Genomic DNA, 22,352 nt, shown 5'->3' with positions numbered 1-22,352 from the left:
TTTCTTTGGACTGGGGTGTCGTTTAGAAACGACAAGAAGGTTTATTTATTCATTTATTCGTTCATTTCTTTAAAATGAAGCGTTTTTACTCCACCTCAACACCCTTTTGTCCTTCATCGGTAGTCGTATCTTTGAATTAATGGGTATCAGTTTACTGTGTTGCGGCTCCTTTAAGAAGGAAGGAGCGAAGTACTCGTTGCCAAGACGACAGTCAATGACACAAGCCTTTGGTTGTTGGTGTTTGCAGCACAGAGGGAGGAAGTATCCCAACAAAGTGCAGCAGGAAGCACACACTGCTACCTCTGGGAGCCGTACGCAATTCAGGTTGAATACAGGAGCGTGTTTTTTGGCAGTCTACGAAGTTGGAACATTGTAAGTCGACCGTTCTTTACTGAATAAGGAGCAACGCGACGCCTGGCTACAGGAGGGGATAAAGGGTCGCATGTGGGTTACCATCCGCTCTGCTGCACCTCCTACCTTATCCCTTCAGCGCTTGTATTCAGGATATGCAAGACTATTGATCTCTTTGAGGGATAAAAGGGAATATCATGACTCTCTATGCATGAGGTGCAACCAACACTTTTTGAAAAATGAGCAAAAAGTATGAATCAACAAACGTGTCAGAGGTGGAGGACCACATTTCTCTCAAGTATGACATCAAGAGGCGACTGGGAAAAGGGGTAAGTGTCTCATTGCCCTCTAAAGTATAAGTTTGCTACCCTGAATTTCCAGACTTGGCTCCGGTCGTGACCTCCACTCATTTACTTTAAGTTTTACAAACATCCTGAGTGTTATTTGCAGCCTTAACTTGTACCCTTCCTTTAACAACCTCTTCTGAACCTGTACATAAACCTTAGCCACGCCTTCCAACCTAGTCTGAACCCCAGACTCAAGAGAAATTCCTAAAATAACACAGACTTAAGGTCCTCAGAGAAAACCAGTGTGTTAGCAAGAGGTTTATTTACTTTGGCAGGACTTGTTTGCTGATCAGCTGATGTGGGAGGACACTTGTTCCCTCTAGGGTCCAAACTACTTTGTTTTTCTCTCCACTGGTTTCTACATGACTAAAAGCTGCCTGCTCTCTTTCCATGGACAGTCCGCAGAGACTCACAATTTGCAGCTCAGCTTTAGATGGCCAGGTGGTGACTGCCACATAGACACATCACACTGACTAACAAGACATACAGAGACAGGCAAGGACTCAGGTTACACAGCTGCTGAACCTGTTTCCAGGTGACTGCTGTGGTCATGTGTATATATGCCTCAGGGGACACGCTACAGGGTAATTGAGCACGTAGACAGCAATGACTACTCTGTGTCTCTGTGTCTCAGAGCACTTTCTGTCAAACCTTACTTGTGTGCGTCACCAGAGGAAACACCTTCAGAGTCTGTGTGTTGTGTGGACCTGATCTGTTGCTTCCAGCGACAGTGCTGCTCAGTGTGTCTTTAAAGTAACAGTATGCTCTGATTGTCCATAAGCACCAAATTCATCAGACTCACATCTAAGTCAGGGATGTGGTTAAGTATTGAGACACACAGGTAATGTCCCTTTGTCTCCTACTTAAAGAGTTTGAATATCTTAAACTGATCTTGGATCCCAGAATTCTGAATCTTACAGACATTTGTTGAAGAAAACATGTGAAAAAACAACTGTATCAAATGAAAAACATACCCTGATATAAAAAAAGATAAAATGCAATGCCAAATTTTAAAAAAAAGGAACAAATTGAAAAGAATTTAGGACAAAATTTCAGGTCTTGCAGTGTATACCATCTAAATTTGTCATACATTGATGATTGTAAGCAACCTTTTGCTTGAGGAGAAAGTGAAGATATTTTGTTAACCTTGCTCTGTGTTTGTCTCAGGCTTATGGCATTGTCTGGAAAGCAGTTGACCGACAAACAGGAGAGATTGTGGCCGTGAAGAAGATCTTCGATGCTTTCAGAAACAGGACCGATGCTCAGGTATGTCAGTCATTATGAAAATCTTATTGTTTGCTTTCCATCTTCTTGTCTAATCTACTCTAAAGAGGTGGCATTATGCTCTGTTATATTTCAAAACCTAGATATTAAGCTGGTAAAGCAACAGTTGGAGGAGGCTTCCAGAGTGCTTAAAGAGACAGTAGCTGAAATTAAACATTTTGGTTAGAGGCTGATGTAGAGGGTTTTAAAGATGAATTATTGTTTATTGTGAGCCATGAAAAGGTACAAAAGCTTAACCCCTCTTTAAACTACAATGCTAATTATTTTTTGCATCAAATGCCTTGAAAATACAGTATTGTCAATTTATGACCTGCAAACAGTTCCATAGAACCAAAACCTGAAAATAGATTACTAATCTTGTTTCTAGAGACGAAACTAGCATGTCACAGCAGATACAGGAAATCTGTGTGGGTCAGTAAAAGATAAATATATTTAATGTTTTTTCCCTCCTGACTGAAGTTGGCTTCTTTGCCTGTTTAAGTTGAAGAATATGGGGTTTTGGTGCACACAATGTGAATTGTGAATGCTTTTTGCATGAAGATTAACACTGTTTCCTCTCTTTTTGCAGCGGACATTCAGAGAAATCATGTTCCTTCAGGTAAAATGCTGAATGCATCGGCTATCCTGTGACATTCCAACATCAAATCATTAAAGTCATGTAAATAATATTTGTCAGGGCCTCGCTGTTTGCATCTGTTCTTACAGTTTGCTCCTTATTTAGCTTTTTATGAATAAATTTCATATGAAAACTTAAACAGCTGCAGTACATGCCTACAAAACATTTGGGGGAATAATTTTAAAACAATCTTTGAAGAACACTGACTGATCCCCCGATGCTCTTATAGACAAACACTGTTCCATTCCCTGTACTGACCTACATTCATGTGTCCTTCAGTTGTGCCACTGCCCTCCCAATCAGCTGCTCTCATCTCCCAGTGAAGCTCCTGAAACCATGTAGTCACTGTTTAGAGGGAGTGTTATGTAACCTGTGTTGAAACTTTCCCTCTTATTTACACAACTCCTGCCTGCTAATACAGGCCAGACAGTAGCCAGAGGGGCTTTCTGTGTTTGTGTGTAAGTGATTTCTGTGGCTAAAACTCTCTTTTCTGTGTCATTCAGGAATTCGGAGATCACCCCAACATTGTCAAACTTTTGGATGTCATCAGGGCACAAAATGATAAAGACATTTACCTTATCTTTGAATATATGGGTGAGTGCTGGAAGTGTCTATGTGCTGTAAAAATAAAGATCTTAAAAAAATGTGCTCTGAGGCATAAACCAAGGGATATAGCTAGTTTCTTTTAACAGTTTGACTTGACACCTTAATGCACTGGTGCAAGTTTGGACAGATGTATCTCTAAAAAGTGCTTTAATATTTTCTATATTCACCTGCATGTAAAGTAAAATATCCACGCCTTCTGGTGTGTGTAGGACTCCTTTCTCCTCTGTTTCAGTGCTGAGTCTATCAGCAGTCAAATCCATGACTTTACAGCAGCATCTGAACGCAGACCTCACTATCTTTCTGTTGCAGGTCATATTTGAAACACTGCTCGGCTAAGATAATCATGTTCCATGATTAAAAAGAAGCATAATTTTAATCCACTAAGAGGCAAAGTCTCTGTAATGATGGTCTGAGGATTTTACCATAATAGCTATTTCATTATCATTTTTCTGCCCTCTGTGTTGTACCAGATACTGACCTGCATGCAGTGATAAAGAAAGGCAGCCTACTGAAGGACATCCACAAACGTTATGTGATGTATCAGCTCCTCAAAGCTATCAAATACCTGCACTCAGGAAATGTCATCCACCGAGACCAAAAGGTACTCCGAGAGGAGAGAAAGTCTTGATTTCTTTTTATCATGGAAACTTGGAAACTTGTATTTCAGGACATTACAGAAAAAATGTTTCATAATTGTTGTGGGATATCTTGGTGATTTTTCATTATATTTATTACTTCAGTCTATTTTATATCAATGATACACCCCAGGCTTTAAAGATGTATAATTTCGTTAAGATGGGCACTTTGATGAGAGCTTTGACAGTTTTCCTTGGCTTCTAAACCAGCCTCAGATGGACTTTTCAAACACGTGTTCTGCAGAAAAGAGAAAATCTGGTTTTCATTCTCCTTGTTAAGAATGCCTTTTTTTTTTTCGTTTCTTGCAGCCATCCAACGTGCTCCTCGACACTGACTGTGTAGTGAAGCTGTGTGATTTTGGCTTGGCCCGATCACTCAACCAGATCCAGGAGGACAGCGGGAATCCAGCCCTTACAGAATATGTGGCAACAAGGTGGTATCGAGCTCCTGAGATCCTGCTGGGATCTGCAAGGTATCCACCCTGACAACGATCTGTTGTCGGTATTTATTTATGAGTGGCACTTTTAATCAGGAAATAAACCGTATCTTGAATGTTCAAAGAGTTAATTCTGTCCTAAGGTATACCAAAGGTGTGGACATGTGGAGCCTTGGCTGTATCCTGGGAGAGATGCTGCTGGGGAAAGCTCTGTTTCCTGGGACATCCACCATCAACCAAATAGAGAAGATCATGAGTGCCATACCTCATCCCAGTCCGGAAGGTGAATGAATCAAAAATCTAAAGCATTGAACAATTTATTCACAAATATCTTTTGTATCTATGATTTAATCAAATGATATTTGATTTTCAGATATCCTCGCAATCAAGTCTGAATATGGGTCATCTGTTATTCAGAGAATGTTGCTCAAGTAAGATGATTTTCTATTGTGGGTTGTTAATATTCTGAATCCTTTTCTGTACAAATAATATATTCATGATTGAGAGGTCCCACTTTTATAAGTACACATCTAACCAGTACTTATCACTGTCCTGCTCTTTACCAGACCACAGGTGCCTTTGGAGGATCTTCTCCAGCCGTCTGTGCCTCCCGATGCTCTGGACCTGTTGAAAGGGTTGCTGGTTTTCAACCCAGACAAGCGTCTGACTGCTGAGCAAGCCCTCAAACACCCATATGTAGCCAGGTATCTAGAGCCAAGACTGACTCACTGCAAAATTATTGCATAGATTTTCCATCTTCTTCCTTTATTATGCAGATTATTGTAAGACTTTTTTGTGTATTAAGAAAAATATGCAACTTTACTTTTATTTGATATAAGAAAGATGAAGTGTATCTTTAACCATCTTCTCTGCTCCTGTAGGTTTCATAGTCCAACTAAGGAGCCAGCACTTAACTATGATGTCGTACTGCCTGTGGATGATGACATACAGCTATCGGTGGTTCAGTATCGCAACAAACTTTATGAGGTACACTATGAGTCATTAGTGTAGGAAAATTTTGATGTATTTGATCTTTTCACTATAAAAACCCAGTCTCTGCTTTTTCTCTGAAGATGATGCTGGAGAGAAGAACTAATCAGGGAATACTGAAGCTGATCCCGTCAAAGGATGGTGGTTGTGTCAGTAGTGGGGAAAAGCCCAGCGTGAAGGACGAAGCAGAGAAGTGTCCAGAAGCAGCTAATGGCAACAAAGATCAAGACGAAAATACCAACGAGACAAACAACTTGCATTCACCAACAGGAGTCACCAAACCTGGACCTATGCATGCATCAATACTGCCTGCTGTGGAGAAGACAAATCCTTTAGGCAGCCCTGGTTTGGGAAAACTCACATATAATCCCATCACACATGCCCCAAGTATGTCTGAATTAACAGTACTGTTGTGTGTTCTACTGTTGATCACTTTGTTGGGCCTTAATGATTAATACTGATGACTTTTGTTGCTTGTGAATAGAAATCCTTATTGTTTTCAGTCTGTTTCATAACCAGCAAAAACTCAACAGACTTTGAGAAAATATTTACATAATCATATGTACATATACACCTTCCATTAAGTGCAAAAATACATTAACTTTTCTTCTTGCAGATGGTTTTGTTCGTTGCCCAGTCGGTCCTCCTCATTACTACCACCAGTCAGCAGCCAACAGTAGAGCCCCAGAACAAAGCAGTAATGGCAATGCCACAACTTCACCAACAGAGGGCGCCAATGCTAATGTTGTAAGGATCGAACCTCAGAATTTAGTATCTGTTCTTTTTTTGTCTTTCTTGCCCTTTTCCTGAAGCCCTTTTTTGATTTTGGCAAGTTGCATGTTCTCTCTTCTCTTCTTAGTCCCTTTGTATGGCTCATCATGTGTTTTTTCTGTTTCTAGTCCATGGACCAGATCCTGCACCGTGGTCGCTCAGCTCCTGTGACTCATAACCGTTCCTTCTCCTCGACCCTAAACCAAACCCAGAACAACCTACTCGTCCGAAAGGAGGAGCATGGCCTGTCCTCTGGACTGTCGGTCACATCTGCTCGACTGGTTAGTTCTAAGCGTCCTCACACTTTTTAAGTGAGATTGTATGTCAGGATGCAGTTTCAAGTTATGATCAGGCCTAATTAAGCATTGATAAAAACCAAGAATAAATAAAAACTTGGATTTTTAAGAGTTTGGTGACATTTCTGATATCCAGAAGAGATGGCACTGATGTTATTTTTTGAATTCTGTTTTCCTTTCCTACAGAATCAACGCTCAAATTCCCAGACACGTGAGACTCGGCCTCTGCCACGGTTCAGCAAGAAAGTATATCAGAATAACTGTAATGTAGCAGCTGCAGGTGACCCGAGAGCCAAACTGGGAAGCTATTCTCAGGCCTACGGTACGATCAGCAAGACTGATCTGGACAATCTGCTCCGAAGTCGCCCTTACAACCAGTGATTGCTGCCATATCAGGGGTTACACAAGGCTGAGTGGCACCTGTGATTGAACATGCATCATAATTTGCCTCCTAGGAGGATGATACACACATGGCAAACAGGAAAAAGACTGTTACACTTGTCATGTCCTGTGTAAATTATACACCGTGTTCATGGCATACTCAAAAAATACTCTAATTGTACCAGCAACTCACAAAGGTTACTTTCATAGTTAATGTAGCTTATGGGAAACCAGCTGATGGTTTACCACCTGAAATCCAGTGTGTTGTAGAATGACTGTAAAATATGCAAATAGTTGTTTGAATTGATTGATTGTCACTGCTTATTCCTTTTCATGTGAGTACAAGCAGCAATAAACAATTGTTGTTCCTAAAAATGTGAGCAGAAAGCAAAACATGAGTGTTTCTCAAACCAAATGTGTTCCATGTTTAACAGACAAGGATGAATGTACTCGCAAATAACCATTAAGTTTAAGTATAAACGTGGTTATACATTAATAAATCATTTACTTTTGTACAAGTATAACAGTGTAGCAACCTTTATTAAAACCTCTGCAGAAAAGGTGCCCAGGTGCAGAGTTTGGCGGCTACAGCGGTCAGATAAATGGTGAGGAATAAAAAGCCTGAACTATCCTTCTGGAATGGATTGGATAAGAGGTTTAATGTTACATAAGTTAGCTTTATGTGAATTGTGCCACAGAGCAGTAGTCTGGGTTATGCATTGAGCAGAGTTCTAGAAATTTCTCCACGTGCTAATGAAAGTGGTCATGATCAGTTTTTCTCTAAAGACCACCGACGACGCCATGGAAAACACTGCGTCATGATGGCAGGGGCTTGTTTCGTGTAACTACCGGTGATTCCCACACAGCACGTGACGACGTCGTGTGGTGTCGTCAGCTGCTCTCGACCCAGTTGTTTAGTCTGAGTCCAGAGCCGGAGGAGGAGGAGGGAGCGCGTATGTTGGAGGCTACATTCAAATAAAATATTAAAGGTAAGACAGATCACGCTAAATGAGTATGTTAAGGTCTCCTTTGTGTCGTGGATTAGCAGAAGCGGGTCGCTTTGACTGAACGCGCGGCCAGCGAGCACATTTTGGGTTTGGCTAGCCGTGGTCAGCATCTTGCCTGTCGCCGACTGTCACCAACCGTCAGCAGAAATAGTAAAGCTGTAACAAAGCAGACCGCGTTAACAGAAGACTTATACTGTGCAGTTATAATTATTCGTGGATGAGTGAACGTGGCTTTAAAATCAGCCTTCGATCGAGCATCGTCGACGTGGGGGCGCGACGTGAGGTCGTTTTGATGAATGTACACTAACCGAACACTTTTATCATGGTGGATATTTAAAACCAAACGGTTATACTGACCGTTATCCGTATCTTCATTCTGCAATGGCGGCCATGCAGCTTGTAGCCGTTACGTGTTAGTTGGACGTTACAGATGGTCGCAGTGTCGCATTTATCTGCGTTAGTGAGGCCTACAACGAGGTGCGCCTGCTGCAGGTGCAGCATGAAAAACCAGGCTCACTGTTGGTGTAGCATCCATGTTTATGTTTTGGTGTCCAGTAGTGCTCAACAGTCAAAGATGTTTCCTACATACCTTTTCAACCAGGTTACAGTATTGAGCAGTCCTCCCTCGAATCCGGTGTGTTATGAGTGATACATCAAACAAGTGACGTGTAGTGGTTTGAGGTAGAAGTTATTAATATGCTCCCGACTTCACTCAGAAAATATTAGTAACGGCACATATCTTAAGCTATACTAAAACAAAAGAATGAGATCATGCAACTATCTGTGTTTTCAGCCTCTCAATATTTGATTTATTCCCATATAAAGAAAATGCATTTGATAATATAAATTATATATATATATATATATATATATATATATATATATATATATATATATATATATATGTATATGTGTGTGTGTGTGTGTGTGTGTGTGTGTGTGTGTGTGTGTACAGTATATTAACTCAGTAGGTGGTAACTGTTTTAAAATGGCATTTTTTTAAATGATTTTTTTAAAAATTGTTCATTTTAAAAGTTGGCCTAAAGGAAAAAGTCCCACAATGATGTTAGTGTCATGAAACTAATTTTGATTTCGGGACTTCAAGTCGAGTCTTTGAGTCTTAAATCCTTTCAGACATATGGTAACATTTTTTTTTCTATTTTTCCTTCTGACTGTGCCATGATTAATGACCTAAGAATATATTCGATTTTAATCAGTTAACACTTAGTTTTAGATTTTAGTAGATTTAGCAAAAAATCAATACAGAAACATTAGATAAAGGGAAAAAATAGTTAATTACTTTCGTGAAAAATTAAAAAAAAGGTAGAAAGAGAGGACGTTTGAAATAGTATGGTTGGATGAAACATTTAAACTATGAGCTACCATTACATTGCCATGTTACTGAAATTCTGCGTCCACCTATCTATATCAACAAGCATTGCAGTTACCATATCTAAAAACTTTCCTGTAGATATTTTTTTATCCATTGATGGAGCTGTTGATTGAAGATATTGATTTAGAATCTGTTTAAAGATTGAGGAATTTACCCAATCATGACGTTCAGCGGGGCAGAGGAACAGCTGCTCTGTTCTCTCCTCACAGCTTGTCTCCAAGATCTGCATCATTATGCTACTAAAACTACTTTTCTTAACTTGCAATCCAGTAGCAAAAATCTTACATTTCAGAAAGGGTTGAAATTAAATTAATTGCTGAATTCAAACACAGTCAGGAAAAGAACAGCCTCCTTGTGCAAAAAGCCCTTCCTGAGTTGCTTTTTTTGTTTACACATTAGTTTGTTCAAATTGTGATTTTCAGGGATCAGTGGGCTTAAATAGGACAAACAAGAGCAGTAAAGCTGAGCTATCCTGCCAGCACTGCCTTGAAATCGGCAACTGCTTATCACATTGTAAGGACTTTACTCTCAACTGTAAGCTATCAATAAATGATCTATTAGAGGGCAGCATTGTGAGGCTTTGATCAAGATTTTGTGAAAGTTGTCTTCTTACAAGATGCTCAGATTCTTTCTACAAGTAATTTCTGTTCTTACAAAATACAACCAACCATTAAAAATGTTTCTTTTTTTTTAATTGAAAACATATTGAAACAAGAAATCAGTCTAATGTTATACCTTTGAACTTACAGTCAGCAGTGTGTTGTAACACTATGACAACTCACATAAAGTGCAGCCGTCTGACGCAATGCGAGTTGTCTGCCGGTTTGACGGAGGCAGAGCCAGAACTGCTGCTGACGAGGCTCGCCACAGTGACAGTATCTTGCCAGACTGCTGCATCGGCTGGCAGTGACAATGTAGGAATTATCCACTGGGTGGTTCAAGTCACATTATCATGATAGCACTCATGATATTATCATTGTGCAGGGAGTGCTTTGAGAATGTGAATAATCATGTGAAATTTTTCTAATCATGCATCATGTGATCATGAAACAGCAACTTTATCAAAGATGGTTCTTCACCGAGTTGTCAGTGTTGGTACAGTAGCTTTTATAGACTTCATTCTCCAGCAAAGATCCCAACCCCAGACCTTTGACATGCCATTGCGCTACATGTTTTAACAAGCTGATCTAAGTAGAGGCACCCCTTCTTTGTGTGTCTCCCCCTTTTTGTCACAGTGTTTCCTGGTGTTGGCCAGCCATGTTGTTTATGGGTTTGTTGAGGTATTGTGCTAACCTAATTGTGTTAGCATGGCTCTGTGGCTAACCCGCTGAATCCTGCCCTTTAACCTAATTCCACTAGCGATAGCTATCAGCCCCGCAGAGATAGTGGCACTGCTTTTATCCACAGCGTCCGGGGCATCTCCCATAAGAGGATTTGAATTCTCCACGTAGTTCTTTAAAGGCTGCACAAACATGGCCTCCAACTGACTTGGAAAGATACAAAACCTGCTCTGAGTGTTTGCACTTTCACTTCTCTGAAGTGGTTTTTACTGTGGTTTCTTCACTGCCCTTTTTTTTCAAGAACTTCTTCCTGTTTTGTGGTCACTGTGCACATGTGCCTCAAGACAGGTTTGTTTGTGAAGAAGGTTGTCTCTCCTAAATGAGCTCTTATGACTATGACTATGACTACACGCACATGTTTACCATTAGTTCTCCAGCCTCTCTGCCGCATGCTGTGTTACTGTAGAGGTCATCCATCATTCACGGACAAACAAACAGGTTCAGATAATTCAGCACCAAAATAAAGTCACGTCTAGTCACCACGACCCGAAACCAAACCTGTTGTCATTATTGAGAAATATGAACTAATATCTCTTTTAGGTAAACTTTTTGAAATTCTTTGAGGTTATTATGAAAAATTCAGGATACTCTTTAGTTATGACAGGCTTTCCAAACAAGCTTTTTTCTCTGCAATATTTTGCCTCTGTTTTTGTTAAACCCTAAAGAGCCGAGCATAGCATTTTTGTATATAAAATCCTGGGAGTTACACCAACATTTAACTCATTCACCATGTCTCAGAGGGCTTTGTCATTGCAAGGATGGATTATTACAAATATGCAATGAAGCACACATTACAAAAATCCATAAACAAGGCCGCAGGTCTTTGCAGCACTTCCTAGGTTTAAATAAAAGTTATCAGGTTGCGTAGTTTAAAGTCGTTTGTGTTCCTCTATTCTTAAGTTTCAACTCAGAAAAGAAAAATATTTTTTTGTAAATGAACTTTTTTATGGATGAGCATGGTTTAACACACAAAATCATCGTAAATCAATCATAAATATCTGGCACACTTAGAAATTTAAAGTTGGAGTCTGCTGGAATTTTCATTACTTGTTAGTTAAACACAAGTTCAAACTGGACTCCTCCTTGGCTCACATACCCACAGCCTCCGACCGTGACTGCGTGAAGACATTTACTGGCCTAGCAACCACCTGCGGCATCCTGTTTCTGCATGGGAGAGACTCGAGAGCCGTGCACCTGACTTGGCATACTAGCATTAGCTAATCACTGCTGTTTCACACGTACCTGGTTAGCAGAGCCAACTTGTATCGCTCTTTGTCCCATGCTGCTCTTCAAGTGCCCAACAGTGAGAGAAAATCGAGCCAAGCTTCACCCTCATTTAGTAAAAAGCTTTATTGGTGTGGCGTTTTGTTTCACTTTGGTTGTTTTTCTTGTGCTGTGCTACGTCAACTATTGTAGCCACTCAGGATAGCTTCTTCTACTCGCCAATCAACATGCAAAGTCACTTGTGCACTGGACAGGCTGTGATTGGCTGATGTAACTATGCTTACTTTACGCCCAGAAACATCCTGATACAACCAAGTCATCGACATACAGGCTGAGGTTCAAGGCAGACACAGACACTGACACACATGTATAGAGGTCCCGAAGTGATGATTAAGCAGGATTATTCCTGTAAAAGTTAAAATTTTATTTTTAAGGAAAATCCTGCAGACTCTACCTTTAAACGCACTGTTTTAAATATTTTTTATGTTAATGTTGTCTCATTGTTTATTTTGCTGTTACTTATTTTGGGTTTTTTTTACAGGTTACAAGTAGGGAAGCACGATATTATCGGTACAATATCGGTATCGGCTGATAAAAGCTTAAAAACACGTTTATCGGTATCGGCAGATATGAAAATTTCTGCTGATATGCACAGCCGATAAGGTGCTATTCAGTTAGGATTATTATTATTTTCCATCTGAAAAATAAGCTCCTTCAATAAAATGTAGCACTTCATTTATTTGCACTGCAGAGCTCTGTGTCTGTCACCAGGTTGTTACAGCAGCTCTGAAATAATCAAATGCAACTTGGTTATGTTTAAAAATGCATTGTGCATTTAAAGTTCATGTGATCTAAAGAAATTATTTTTCTGTATTTCAATACTGAATGTCTTGAGTTTGAAAAAATAATACATTTCTTATTTATGGTAAAATCAAATGTTTTTTGTCTTGTTTTATGTGTGTTTCTTAAACAAATAAGACCGTCACAATAAGAGTAACATATACATTCCAGTACAGGATAGACTTAGCTTTCTTTACAGTGAAAAAAAACAAACAAACTTATGATTATCGGTATCGGCCTAAAGGGGTTTCGATATATCGGATATCGGCAAAAATCCAATATCGTGCATCCCTAGTTACAAGATGGACTTTATCTCAAAAAGAAAGTTATGTACAGACTCCAAGTGAATTTTCTGGGGTTCTGAAAGATATGATGCAAGATTTTTACACTTGCAAATTTGAGGGATACAGCCATGCAATTCCTGTATTCTGAAATATATGTAAAAAAAAAAACAAACAAACAAAAAAAAAAACAATGTTTTCCTTTTTTTGTAGGTCTATTGCACTTATAAGCAATTTATTGTAGTAGCTAAGACATAAGTAGACACATACTTTTAAAACATGTAATATAAGGGTTATATTACTGTACAGCAAATAAAAATACTCAAAAAAATGCACTATAATATGTAAAAATGTAAGATAGTCCGTGGCAGACTTACACAATAATAGCTCTTAAAGGGTCAATCACAAGCCTGATTATTGTCTTTTACCATATACTCCTATTTTCTTGCATAATGATGACCAACGTTAAAAAAAAAAAATCTATTTTAGTGGTTTTAATACCTTAAGAACCATTTAACCTTCTCAGTAATTCTCAGGTGGTTGCTTTATGGGGAACTTTGAGATCTGGACTTTGGTCAGACAAAACAATTTGATGAAATCACCTTCAGATTAAAAAACGTCACAGGCATTCCCATTAATGGAAAGTGATTAACTGTAGCAGATTTGTTTGTTGCAGACCTAGAAAATAGCTAGTGAACTTTTTTATCCATGAGATTATTTTACATGTGATTTCAGCCTTACTGAAGACCTAGCATGGATAGAAGAGATGATTCAAAGCGTTAAGTCACGAGCATAGATGCTTTAAACGGACCTTGGACAGGAAGGAGATCACATGCCTTAACAGTGAGTGTTACTGATTAGTTTAGGGGTCTTTGGTCACTCAGTTATCTCTGGATTGTCCAGTCTTTTCTTTCAGAAACAAGCAAAACTTCTGGCGGAGAGTGTTCCTCATAGTGCAATACTTGATACAAGGGCAACAGCGCAGCCTAAAGAAAAAGGTTTTCAAGTCATTCAGAAATATTGCTTCTCACAACTGAATCCCACTTTGTGTCCCACCTCGGACAACCATCATTGACGAGCAAGCCAGACAGGATTTGGCTGCTCAGACAAAAGCTATAATCTGTTATGATCATTATGAAGCTGTGTCTGTACATGACACATGTGATTTTTCTCTTGCTCTCTCTACTGTCTTGGTGATGGACTGACAGGGATCATGAGGACACACTGGAATCTGGATGTATTTCCCAGGCAGGGCAAAATAGAGCAGTGTTGTGTAACACTCGCTGTTAGCTCAGCGTGGCCTTGACAGAAGGGGAAGAAGGAGACTTCTAGAAACAGCAAACATAGTTTTTATTTATTCAATCTGCCTCCAAATTGAATTTTGTTCTTTACATCTGATTTGTTTTTGTGTATGAAGAAACAAACAGATTGAGCATGTGCTTGTTTGTGTTTCTGTATGTGCATCAAACTCTTTACAGAAGCAGTAGTTTAAATAGAGCAGGCCCTTGCACGACTAAGAAGCCTTTTTGCTGTCCACACAAGCTTTTCTTTTGAAGTCAGCAATCAGGGGAATTGATTTTGGCTCCCATCCTGCCTTGCAGAAGATCTCCTCAGGGCACTGCAGGCGTTAAAATGAAAGCTGGACTACACATTTGAAACCACTGATCAACCTTGTCAATCTTGTACACTTTAGAAATTTCTCATTTCTTATGTTGCTTTGACTGGGATTGTGTGGGTTGCTTGTAGAGAGGAGGAGCACTGCGGTAAAGACCAGTATGTCAGCACTCATTTAGGATGAAAGTACATTAATAATACATATGTTACAATGTTCCAGATGTGTCCATGGAAACAGTCCACACTGGAGAGGACGATGTTTACCATCCACACACTTCACTGGCATCATCCATCCCTGTCGCAGATTCTCCTTCTGGCCTCAGACTGTATTCAGCATTTCACAGTTTTAGGGAGAGAAACCTGCTGCCTGTGATGACGGGTTAAAACTGGCTGCTGGTTGAACCCCTAGTTTTAAGTTTCAGAATGACGAGTCACTTTTGGAATGATCCTTTTCAAACTCTAAGTCGCTCTGTTGTCAACCCCACCTGTCTGTGTAGAAGTGTAAGAAAGTATCAGTACAGCTATACCTTGTTAGCAGAATGACAGTCAGCCACTTTGTTTGTGGTTAATTAAAGGATAAGTTCGGTTTATACAGCTTTTACATTGTTAATAGAATGAAGTAGAACAAAATACTCACCCAGAAGGCTTTCCTGATTCGAGCAGTGCTTCGGGAGATATTTAGATCCAAAATCGTGCAGCGGACGTCCATATAATGGGATCCATCGGGGCATAAACAGCGCCGCTCCTAAAACTGCATTAATTGTCCAAAAACTCGTGTTTTTCCCCAATATTCCATCAAGGTCCGCCCCAGGTTAGTCCTCTAGAGGACTAACCTGGAGCGGACCATAATGCATGCGCAGTACTCTCTGGAGAGCTGACTCCTTTCTTTGAGGGGCATCACAACCACACAGCGCTGTCTGGAGTGACACAGACTGCAGTAGAGGACTAACCTGGAGCGGACCATGATGGAATATTGGTGAAAAACACAAGTTTTTGGACGATTAATGCAGGATTAGGAGCGGCGCTGTCTATGCCCCGATGGATCCCATTATACGGACGTCCGACGCACAATTTTGGATCTAAATATCTCCCGAAACACTGCTTGGATCAGGAAAGCCTTCTGGGTGAGTATTTTGTTCTACTTCATTCTATAAACAATGTAAAAGCTGTATAAACCGAAATTGTCCTTTGATTGTAAAATGTCTTTCAAACAAAAAAGAAAAAATTATTGAGTATTTTCATTTTAAAGGTGCTTGATAATTGTTGTTGCACTCTCTAATTACACACTGTCAAGCTAGGAGGTTGCCAGTCATGTGAATAGTGGTGGGAGAAAAAAATCGATGTATAGGGATTTTGGTATTGGGCATTGTATTGGGGAAAATATGTCTTCTGATATAGTCTGAAGACATTATCACCATTCAACTTTTTCACATGGTCTGGTGTTAAAAAAACAAACTTAAAATGGCAAAAATCTGAAATATCAAAGAATTGCAATTTCAACCAAAATTTGCACCCGAAAATCGTAAAAGACTCGGGAGAAAAGCATACAGTCCCATCTCTACTTGTGAATGTCTTTTTCAGTATCCCAAGTGTTTTTAAAGCCCCCTTGTGTAGTACATCTCTTTCTATGGCTGCCTGTAACACACTCAAAGTTGTGTCCCCATCTCCTCTCACGGTTCACTTTCTGTTTCTAAACCTGACTATGTTTGCACCTGCTACCCCTTTCATGCTGCTGCCCACTACATCTCAGCGAAAAATAGACACATGGGATGAAACTCGACTCATTAATGACTCACAACATCTCTTCTCCTTTATCATATCCTCCTTGCTTCAGCTGCAAGACTTCATTACTTTTTGATCTTGTAAACATCCTTTGTTATCTAACAGGGGTGTAGCTTTGTGGGGCAGGAAGCACAGATATAGAAGATGCAGTAATAACTTGTTGCTAGGCAGATGTTGAGTGCAGGCCAACAGACTGTGGCATTAGCTAATCTTTTTGTTAATAATAGAAAGAGGGGCTGTGTACTCTTCATTAGGAACTCTTATGACATCAATTACTGTGAGCTTTAACAGATAGAGTTTGTGTCAGCAATTTGTCACAAAAGATATAAAAACATTTTCAGTTTGTCTCATGCAAAACTGAGTCAGTGTTTCAACACCTGACCTTAAATTGAGAACAGATTAATGCGTTCTCCCCCTGTTGTAACAGTCATTGTTAGCCAGCACCAGAACACTGATTTCCTGCCACCTTACAAATCGCTTGCCCTTTTTCTCTCTGAAGCTTTGCTTGCTGATCTTCTGAGCCTGGTGTTGTAACAGTCTTGTAGAGGAAGGATCTGTAGCGGCTTTTCTATCGTGTTTGGATTCTGTTTTGACTAATTATACAAACCCCTAGAGCCTGCTTTTCATCAATACAATTTCTTAGTAGTGTCCATTAGTGTCCATCTCCTTTGAGAATGACAAAGACCATTAAAACAGATGATTTGGAGTTAAAGGGGTAAATAAGGACAAGATGAAGGTTAAATAGCATGGGATGATAATATCACTCTTATGTAGGTTTTGTGTGATAAGGAAATGTGCTGCTCTGCTCAACTCTCTCTTCCAGATGAATTTGTTTGATTACCTGTCAACTTTTTAATCTTGTTAATGCTGCACTTGTATCTCTGCCAGTTTGGCACAGAAGATGTACCGTCATTTTTCTCTGCTCTCTCCCGGGCTTTGGAGATGTAATGGAGATGTTCAAACTGTTCATATTATCAAAATGCAAATGTAGGCTTTGAATTTTTATGCCAGTACCTGTAATGTATATTTCATGTGGACGTCAGTTTTTTCTTATTGAAACATTCGTCCTAATTCTTCTTCTCGTCCTCTCACAGATATTTCTAACAGCTGAATAAGCCTTCACCCACACCATGTCCCAGGACAAGAGTGGATACCCTGGTATGGGTGAGACCAACCCACTTCACAACAATGTGTACGGGCCCCCTCAGCCAGGTTTTGGTGTGCCCCCTCCCAACTATAGCCAAGCTCCAGGAGGACCCTACCCACCAGCTGCTGGTTATGGGCAGCCAGGCTTCCCTCAGGCCGGCCCTGGTTTTGCCCCTGGTCCGTACCCTCAGATGCCTTACCCACAGATGCCCTACCCACAGGGACCCTACCCTCAGGGGCCTTACCAGCAGCCAGGCTTTGCTGGAGACCCTATGGGTGAGTGTTAGAGGTTAAACCTGCATAAAATATTTTTTATTCAGAGACTATCCCTTTCAGGACACCAGATGCTTTTACTTTTTCACCTTTATTACTTTTATTACCGAATTTCCCTTCAGGCATTAATAAAGTACATTCTATTCTATTCTGCTGTCTGATGTCTAAATGGTGAGCATGACATAGAGCTCTGTATTAATATCAGCTCATCAAGTCATTAGGTGCTGCTCATGCTGCATTTTAAGTTACTTTGACAAAATCAAATAGGTCAGGTAAAGCCATGATCGTTTTTTACTTTCTCAAAAAACCTTTAAAGTCAATGAGGTTTAAAATACTAAATGCTTTGAATACTAGAGTAATTGAACACACACCATGCCAGCAAGAAAACACAACGTCAGTCCCACTTTAGACAAGACCTATCAAGAAACAAGCAATGATGAACAGAGTGTGCTGTAAAAGCTGCAGATCCATTTGTTCCACACTGTTTTTACTAGTTGTTTTTGATTGTATTCAAATCCTAATTCTGTTCTTGTTATTGTTTTACAGCAGCACCTGCAGGTAGCCCTGGCTACCATGGTGATGGACCTCCATCATACTATGACAATGAAGAGTTCACCAATTCTGGATTTGAGGACAAGACCATCCGACAAGCCTTCATCAGAAAAGTAGGTTATCTAATGTTTGGAATGGATTGGATGTGTTCGATAAAGATATAAAAACAAACATGTAAACAGTTAAGCTTGACTAACCAGTACCTTTTCTTTCCCAACAGGTCTTCATGGTCCTCACAGTGCAGCTTCTGGTCACTTTCTCCTTTGTTGCCGTCTTCACCTTTGTGGATGATGCCAAGTTCTTTGTGCGTAGTAATCCATGGACATATTATGTGTCCTACGCCGTCTTCTTTGTGGCTCTGATCGTCCTCAGCTGCTGTGGAGACTTCCGCCGCAAGCACCCCTGGAATCTTGTTGCCCTGGTAAGGTGTTCACAAAAAGTGTGCCTGTTTTAATTACCATATTGCCTCTTGGTGAAAAGATTCAAAGTTATACCAAAGAACCTCAAAGGGGAAGCTGAAAATGCTGCTGGGTGGATACTTTGATTATATACACCGGGTATCTTATATCCAAAGAAGCAAAAGGATGCTATACAATCATCACTTGTATCTTCAACATGTGACACTGTTATGTCACTGCTGATGTTAACGTGTGTGTCTGTGTCTTGCAGTCCATTTTGACCCTGAGCCTCTCCTACATGGTGGGCATGATTGCAAGCTTTTATGACACGGAGACTGTCATCATGGCTGTGGGCATCACTGCTGTGGTGTGCTTCACTGTTGTCCTCTTCTCACTACAGGTAAGTGCTCACAAACAGCTGCTTGAATAAACAAAGATTTCCTGTACACAAAAACAAACATTGCCCTTCTTTGTTATTTGAATTTGAGAAGTATAAGTGAAAATACCCTGTGATTGTTTGGAAAGTCTCTTACTCCTCCCCACTGTTGGCACACTCTTCACAGCAACAGTATTAAAACAAACATTGTTTCAAAGACGTGATGGTCCTGAAAGTGATAGGTCTGACGTTACCATAGCTTGTAAGTTCTAACACATTTTCTGTTTTTCTTTTAACCACCAAAGAGCAAGTATGACTTTACTTCCTGCCGGGGCGTGCTCTTTGTGTGCCTCATCGTCCTGTTGCTCTTCTCCATCCTCTGCATCTTCATCCGCCACAGGATCCTGCATATTGTCTATGCCTCTCTGGGGGCCCTGCTCTTCACCTGTGTAAGTTTCTTAGCTGCTCCAAATGTTTTATTTCTCATCTCTTTCAGCCATTGTACCGATATGAAGACATTAACTTCCATTAATATTCTCATCTGAGGAAATTCTCTAATTGTGTTAATGGATATAAATGGGTTGAGAGTATTAAGTCATCTGAATGCAGTAACCAGATCCCTACATCGCTGGCACATAATCTGCATAATAAGTATTTTTATCTACTTTCATCTTCAGAAAGTTTGAATATCATACAAACCAAGTTGGTAAATGATTCTTGCTGAGCAAGAGAAAAGTGGGGCTCTGACTTTTTTATTAAGATCAAAATATATGACCATGTATAATGAAAGCTAGACTCAACAAAACAGCTGTCAAAGCTTGATAAATAATGTATCGTAAAGAGGTTTTAGACCGAAAGAAGAGGAGGAAACTCCATGAAGAGAAATTTAGAGTCAGATTTGCTAGAGAAGTCGTGTAACGTGTGCCATGAGCAAACAGCAAAACAGCTTTTGTTTGTCTTTACTAATGCTGAAGGCTATATGCACTAAAAATCAATAACAAAGTGGATGTTTGACAAAGTGGTGCACTAAGTGTGAAGAGAAAAACTCATGAGAGGATAATGTAGTCAACAATATCAATAAAGCTATCCATGCAAGTTCAAAGCAGAATTGGGTATAACATTCATGTGCTGAAGTAACATTCGTCATTTGTTTTGGTTCTTTAAGGTATTTGACATGTTTAGTTGCTGTTTATTTTGACCAAAGGTAAAGACAGTATTTGGATAAATTTGGTTAAATAATCATCTCACCTAAAACCAGTGCTGGAAAAACAAACATCATTCATCTCAGGTCAGTGGTAAAGAGACTTCTTCAAGTAACTGATCAATCTTTATTTTTCTTCCCCCAGTTCTTGGCTGTAGATACCCAACTCCTCTTGGGCAACAAGAAGTTGGCTTTGAGTCCAGAGGAATACATTTTTGCTGCCCTCAACCTCTACACTGACATCATCAACATTTTCCTCTACATCCTGGCTATTGTGGGGCGCTCCCGTGAATGAAGCTGCACCTTCGACTGAACAGGAGGGAGACGGAAATAACCTCCCTGTGTCATTAAAACCCACTAACAGCCACATTTTTTCTCCTTTGAGTTTTTCTTTCCTTTTCACATGATTTGAGTTATTTTTTAATCAGGTAGTAGTGCTGTGAAAGAGAACATCAAGTGCAGCTGAGAGGGTCACTATATGTTTAACTTAAATCTTTGTTGTAAATGACAAAGTATGAAATGTGTGTTTCCCTCAATTTATACCACTCTGCTTGCTGTAACTGTCCTCTGCTTCTACTAACACAGAAGGCTACCTTACGACGACATTACCTATCCTCTGACTTCCAGTATGGCTCAGCACATGCAGTGTAAATCATGTTATTCTGTGGGTTGTTGGCACTCTGCCTTGTCTTGCTGCAGAGATGAAACAGAAAAAGATCAGGAAAGGTATCAATAGAGCTTGGTATTGATGCAAACCAGCTTTGCCTAAAGAGAAGAAGTTAGTGCTAGAAATAAACACCACCTTAAATCTGTCTTTTTCTCAAACTTAACCCTCTCTTTCAGCCTGCTGGTGTAAAGTAACTGCATGGCAACACTGGAAACACAACTAAAGATGTGTTTAAGTTCTTTACACCTACCAGAGGAGTAACTTTAGCTTGCTTGTCACAGCTGTAAATAGTTCAGTGTATTACTGTATATGATGCCAATACCCCTGCCCCTGAAAGGCATGCTGGAGTGATTCAATGGTAGTGTTGCTTCTTGGGGGAAAATGTGCTCTGATCTCAGATCATGGCTCACCCAGTACAGTGAGTTTAACATTTTAATGGCAAAAGAATGAGCTTTGATGTTGGATGTATATGAAACACATAAAGCTATGTATATTCTTAAAGAATATTGTTTAAAAAGGAAGGAAAGTTTTATTTTGAAATTGTTTCCATGACTTACTTTCTTCCCTTTTTGTCCCTTTTAATTTAAACTCATCTGGTATTCAATGTGAAGTAACAACTTACTGTCCTTTTTTCCTTTTTACCACCAATGTAAAATATTGATGGACGTATTGGAATTTCTGACCACTTTTAATGCAGGCTAATCTGAGTTTCAGAAGTGATGGCGCAACAGACTTGAAGGAAATTGTACTCATAACTTATCTATTTATTGCAGATGATGTAGGCAACAGGGCTGCTCTTAAGTTTAAAATAAGCTTGAGTTGAAGAAATAAATCCAGATTTTAGCCTTGAAACCCATTTCTTTATTTTAAAACTGTGACTGGTTACACTGGCTCATCATTGTTAACTGATGTTAGAAACCAATATGCACTGGAATCCTTAACATTCAATGCTGAACTTGATTGATGCATAACCCATAAACCTTTTCTGTCAGTTCTGTTTTGATTTTTTTTCCACTCTTGCATGGCCCTCTTGTTTTTTTTGCATGTTCTGATAATGCAAAACTTACAGGTAACCATGTTTTGGACAGAGACAGTGTTTGGCAGCCCTGTTAGACTTTTTTTAAGTCTTGTGTTTGTACTTAACTTAATGTGCACTTGTATATAGAACTCCATAGTGGTTTGATGTGTATAGATAGAATAACTTTGGGGCTTTGTAGGTCTGTTTGCACTGTATATTTGCATTAAGTTGAAGTAGAACTGCATTCCTTGACACTGCTGTATGCTTTTCATTAAATCTGATACAATGTAGAATTATGTCTCCAGTTTCCTTTCTTTTTCTTTTTTAAATTTCTGTTTCAAAAATAGCCACTATACGCCACCGTCTCAGTCTTTCACTCAAATACTGTCAAACCATGTGTTTTTTGACCTCTAAATATTGTCATAGGTATTTGCTTAACAATATTTCATCTGTCAAGTTGAAAACTATTAATTGTTGGCACTTTTTTCCAGTTAAACATAGTTTCAGATATAAGTCTCATTTTTCA

At 39.6% G+C, this 22,352-nt stretch overlaps 2 protein-coding genes across 3 annotated transcripts; both read left to right on the top strand.

Moving 5' to 3' along the window:
* The first annotated feature begins 211 nt into the window (after nucleotides 1–211).
* mapk15 (mitogen-activated protein kinase 15) lies at nucleotides 212–7,142 on the top strand. Its single transcript, XM_074686709.1, has 14 exons — nucleotides 212–680; nucleotides 1,866–1,964; nucleotides 2,551–2,580; nucleotides 3,102–3,192; nucleotides 3,675–3,805; nucleotides 4,149–4,312; nucleotides 4,420–4,559; nucleotides 4,650–4,707; nucleotides 4,843–4,980; nucleotides 5,158–5,263; nucleotides 5,350–5,653; nucleotides 5,883–6,013; nucleotides 6,166–6,318; nucleotides 6,520–7,142. The coding sequence occupies exons 1-14, from the start codon at nucleotides 591–593 to the stop codon at nucleotides 6,712–6,714; spliced, it is 1,830 nt and encodes a 609-aa protein (XP_074542810.1). The 5' UTR covers nucleotides 212–590; the 3' UTR covers nucleotides 6,715–7,142.
* Nucleotides 7,143–7,547: 405 nt separating this feature from the next.
* On the top strand, nucleotides 7,548–22,119 carry grinaa (glutamate receptor, ionotropic, N-methyl D-aspartate-associated protein 1a (glutamate binding)). 2 transcript variants are annotated; one of them, XM_074686711.1, is made up of 7 exons: nucleotides 7,548–7,703; nucleotides 17,290–17,617; nucleotides 18,164–18,279; nucleotides 18,387–18,587; nucleotides 18,836–18,964; nucleotides 19,246–19,389; nucleotides 20,287–22,119. In XM_074686711.1, the coding sequence occupies exons 2-7, from the start codon at nucleotides 17,326–17,328 to the stop codon at nucleotides 20,434–20,436; spliced, it is 1,032 nt and encodes a 343-aa protein (XP_074542812.1). In that variant the 5' UTR covers nucleotides 7,548–7,703; nucleotides 17,290–17,325; the 3' UTR covers nucleotides 20,437–22,119. The 2 variants fall into 2 exon arrangements, with proteins under 2 accessions (XP_074542812.1, XP_074542811.1); XM_074686710.1 differs by having other exon boundaries at nucleotides 18,161–18,279.
* Nucleotides 22,120–22,352: the final 233 nt, after the last annotated feature.

The sequence above is a fragment of the Halichoeres trimaculatus genome, unplaced genomic scaffold (genome assembly GCF_033239565.1).
Source record: "Halichoeres trimaculatus isolate MK-OKI-2021-1 unplaced genomic scaffold, fHalTri1.1 fHalTri1_scaffold_14, whole genome shotgun sequence".
NCBI classification, from domain to species: Eukaryota; Metazoa; Chordata; class Actinopteri; order Labriformes; family Labridae; genus Halichoeres; species Halichoeres trimaculatus.
Note: the sequence above shows the minus strand (reverse complement) of the source record. Positions and strands in the feature narration are given on the sequence as shown.

Bases quoted from the DNA above. Each gene is read 5' to 3' on its own strand.
- mapk15 (XM_074686709.1), top strand. From the start codon at position 591: ATGAGCAAAAAGTATGAATCAACAAACGTGTCAGAGGTGGAGGACCAC. The intron at 4,981-5,157 runs GTATCTAGAGCC...CTGCTCCTGTAG, and splicing joins AAACACCCATATGTAGCCAG to GTTTCATAGTCCAACTAAGG. The intron at 5,264-5,349 runs GTACACTATGAG...TTTTCTCTGAAG, and splicing joins ATCGCAACAAACTTTATGAG to ATGATGCTGGAGAGAAGAAC.
- grinaa (XM_074686710.1), top strand. From the start codon at position 17,326: ATGTCCCAGGACAAGAGTGGATACCCTGGTATGGGTGAGACCAACCCA. The intron at 18,280-18,386 runs GTAGGTTATCTA...CTTTCCCAACAG, and splicing joins GACAAGCCTTCATCAGAAAA to GTCTTCATGGTCCTCACAGT. The intron at 18,588-18,835 runs GTAAGGTGTTCA...TGTGTCTTGCAG, and splicing joins CCTGGAATCTTGTTGCCCTG to TCCATTTTGACCCTGAGCCT.